The following is a 3,378-nucleotide window of genomic DNA, read 5'->3' as shown; positions in this document are numbered from 1 at the left end:
TGGACTAATATTTTAAATGATTAAAACTACATGAATTAAGTTAAAACTCAATGATTAAATTTATAACTAAGTCAAATTATAAGAATTAGATTATGTCAAATTAAAGTTTCAGAACTCAATTACAAATCGAGTCAACAATATGAGAATCAAATGATGAATTTTTTTGTTAAATTTAATATTGTTGTTGTCTCGGTTTTAATAAGTGACATAATAACGTTCATATGCCGCCTTCATTATTATGACAATAGAGTCACATAGCACCGAAAATCTAACCTCAAGCCTGTTCATGGGCAACCACACCTCAATGCTTCTTGCTAGCTGTCTCTTTTGCTTGGGTAGTTCTGCTTCTCTTCTCTCCAACCATCCTTCAGATCGTCGCCGTTCGAAGTACCAAATCATCCACACTCTTCGTACCCACACAGTTTCCGATGACAAAAGCCACAACGATGTCCTTCGACAAGAAGATGATGATGATGAGCAGCAACAAACTGGAACTGCAATCTCAAAAGACCTCATGAACATTGCAGGTCAAGTCCTCAAGTCTCACATCATATCTCTCGCCCCTCTGGTCCTTCCTGTCTCGGAAAAAGTCAAGTTTCTTGAAGCTTTTGTTGGAAGAAAGGTTTTGGGGTTCAAGATTGAAGCTCATGTTCCGAACTTCAAGGTAGCTTTTGAGCAATTTTGCATTCACGCTGGAGGGAGGGCTGTGATAGATACAATGCAGAAGAATCTTGAGCTCAAGATTTGGACGTGGAACCTTCAAGGATGACATTATATAGATTTGGGAATACATCTTCGAGCTCTCTGTGGTATGAATTATTGGCTATGTTCCCAAAGGAAGGATCAAGAAAGGTGACAGAATCTGGCAATTGGCATCTGGGTCAAGATTCAAGAGTAACAGTGTAGTGTGGGTTGCATTGGACAATGCTGATGCGGATTCATTGAACAACCACCTTTTTATGAATGAGATTCATGAATATCTTGTTTACATTGCCTCTCAAAACTAGCTCTTATATTGAGCTGCTAAAATATTATAAGAAGGGAAAATAACATTTAAGGAACTTCTAAGGATGTCAACTACAATTAAAGATTTTAAAATTATGAAATTTTGAAAAAAGATCATGCTCCATTGTTGGGATTCGAATTTTTTTTATTGAATTTTTTCAATACCCATCTTCTACATTTTCAATATTCATCTTTCACATTTTCATTACTCAGTTTTTAATTTTATTTTTTTAGCAATTACCTTAGATATTTTCAATATTCATGTTCCAAGGTTTCAGTTTTGAAAGAAATTAAAGATAAGTATTTTTCAAAACTGAAAACATGGAAGATAAATATAAAAAACATCTAAGATAACCACTGAAAGATTAAGAAAAAAACCTGAATACAAAAAATGTGAAAGATGAGTATTTAAAATATTGAAGATAAATACTGAAAAATTAACTAAAAAAATTTCCGTTAAGGATTATAATTCCTTTTTGAAATTTCAAAATTTCAGCATTCTTTGCTATAAATAATGTTCTTAAAGAGTATGAAAACATCATTCTTCCGGTAAAGAATAATATATACATATACTAAGGGTCACTTAGTATAGTTTAACCCCGTTGTTTGCTCAATCATATTATGGAAGTGTGTGCATGTGATGTGATTGACTTTGGTTGGACTCTTAACTTTAGACTTCCATGTAATTTTAAGTTGATCCGTCTGAATAAAGTGATGTATGAATACAAAATAATCGAAATTAGAGTTAAGCATGGAAAGTGGCCCAATATTATTGCTGAGCCCAGTCCATGTTCTAAAGCCCGTTTCTTTCTGAGTCTATTGTGTGTGTTTGGATTGAAAGTTGTGAAACTTAAGTCAGAAAAAACTGAAATTTGCAAAATGAAATTAGGATGAAAATCAGAAACCACAACGCATTCTGTGCTTCACTGTTGTGAAAATAACTTCGGTAAATTACATATAATAATGCATTTCATTTTTAAATTTGTGTAATATACATGAAAAAATATGTCTAATTATTACTCCTTCCATCTCAAATTATAAAATAAAGTTGAAAGAATTTTGTGTCTCAAAATATAAAATAATTTTAAAAAATAATATTTTATTAATTATATTTTTTTAATACTGCCTTCAAGTGAAAGTAGAAATGAAATGATATTCTAATGTAATAATTAATTGTGTTGTAGCATTTTTAAACGTTATGGTTTTATTTTAAAATAGTTAGTAAAGTGTTATTATTATGTTTTATTAATATATATATATATAATCTTTTTTTTAAATTATCTTATAATTTATGACAGATGAAGTATCTTGCTTTTGAGAAAAATATCGCAACAGTGTTACAATTAAACAATATTAGTTGATTGTTGAACGCATTTAAATCACATTGAATTTCCAACAGCAACGGGCCACCGACACCGAAGTATTAGGTTTACTAATAACATTACCGATGGCGACAAATTAATTAATTACACCTTTCGTTTAATGTATTCTCAAGAATTTTTAATGTAATTACACCATCAATTACTCTTTTGATTATATTTATAAAAAAATAATTTTAATCATATTGATAGGGTATTTTATTATTTTTTATATCTATCTTTACCTTTCTATCCTTATTAATTATTAGAAAAATTATTAAAAAAGATAGAGGTAAAAAATTATTAAATTTTAAAATAAAATTAATGAGGTTTAAAAATTTTTCTAGTTCTGTTAAAACATGCTATAAATGACTTATAAATAAGAGTAATAGTTAATTATTTCTAAAATTATATACTTTTTTTATATTTACTCTTATTTAATAGAATGTATCAAATAAAAAAACATATTGATTACATCTCCTAATTAATGATATTTTTATAAAAATATTATTAATTATACTTTAAAGATTCAAAATTTTTGAACATGATATTTTTGGGGGAAAAATGCCTTATAATACTAGACAGAGCTTGAAGGGATATTTTGCTATGGAATAATACTTTTTAAGAAGATATTTGAAATTAAAATTTCAGCAACAATCTCATTCACACTTTATTTTTATCATTCTTTTTGCAATTTCCATTTTTTGTGTTATCTTTAATTTCTTGCGTTTTGTTTAGTTGTCTCATCTCATGCATATTCCCTTTGGACATAGTAAGTTGCAACAACCATCAAATGTTACCTAAGACTCTTTCTCCATTTGGTATTTTTTCTGGTATCAGAAATGGATCTCTTTTGGTAAAAAGAAAAGAAAAAATAGAAATGGATTAAAGTAAAAATTTCATACAATATTAAATATATTTATTTTTTAATTATTATTAAATAAAATTATACAATTTTTAATATTTTAATTCAAGAACACAAAAAAAATTCGCTTCAAAATTATATTACTTTTGA

At 28.0% G+C, this 3,378-nt stretch overlaps 1 protein-coding gene across 1 annotated transcript; it reads left to right on the top strand.

Moving 5' to 3' along the window:
• The first annotated feature begins 238 nt into the window (after nt 1–238).
• On the top strand, nt 239–1,007 carry LOC129302827 (3-ketoacyl-CoA synthase 2-like). The gene is given in 3 exon segments (XM_054941698.1): nt 239–737; nt 740–826; nt 829–1,007. Coding segments are annotated over 3 exon segments (765 nt in total).
• The last annotated feature ends 2,371 nt before the right edge of the window (nt 1,008–3,378 follow it).

Source organism: Prosopis cineraria, unplaced genomic scaffold (genome assembly GCF_029017545.1).
Source record: "Prosopis cineraria cultivar Desert tree isolate PC_DT_omini unplaced genomic scaffold, ASM2901754v1 PC2, whole genome shotgun sequence".
Lineage (NCBI taxonomy): Eukaryota > Viridiplantae > Streptophyta > Magnoliopsida > Fabales > Fabaceae > Prosopis > Prosopis cineraria.
This window is presented reverse-complemented; position numbering and strand designations above follow the sequence as displayed.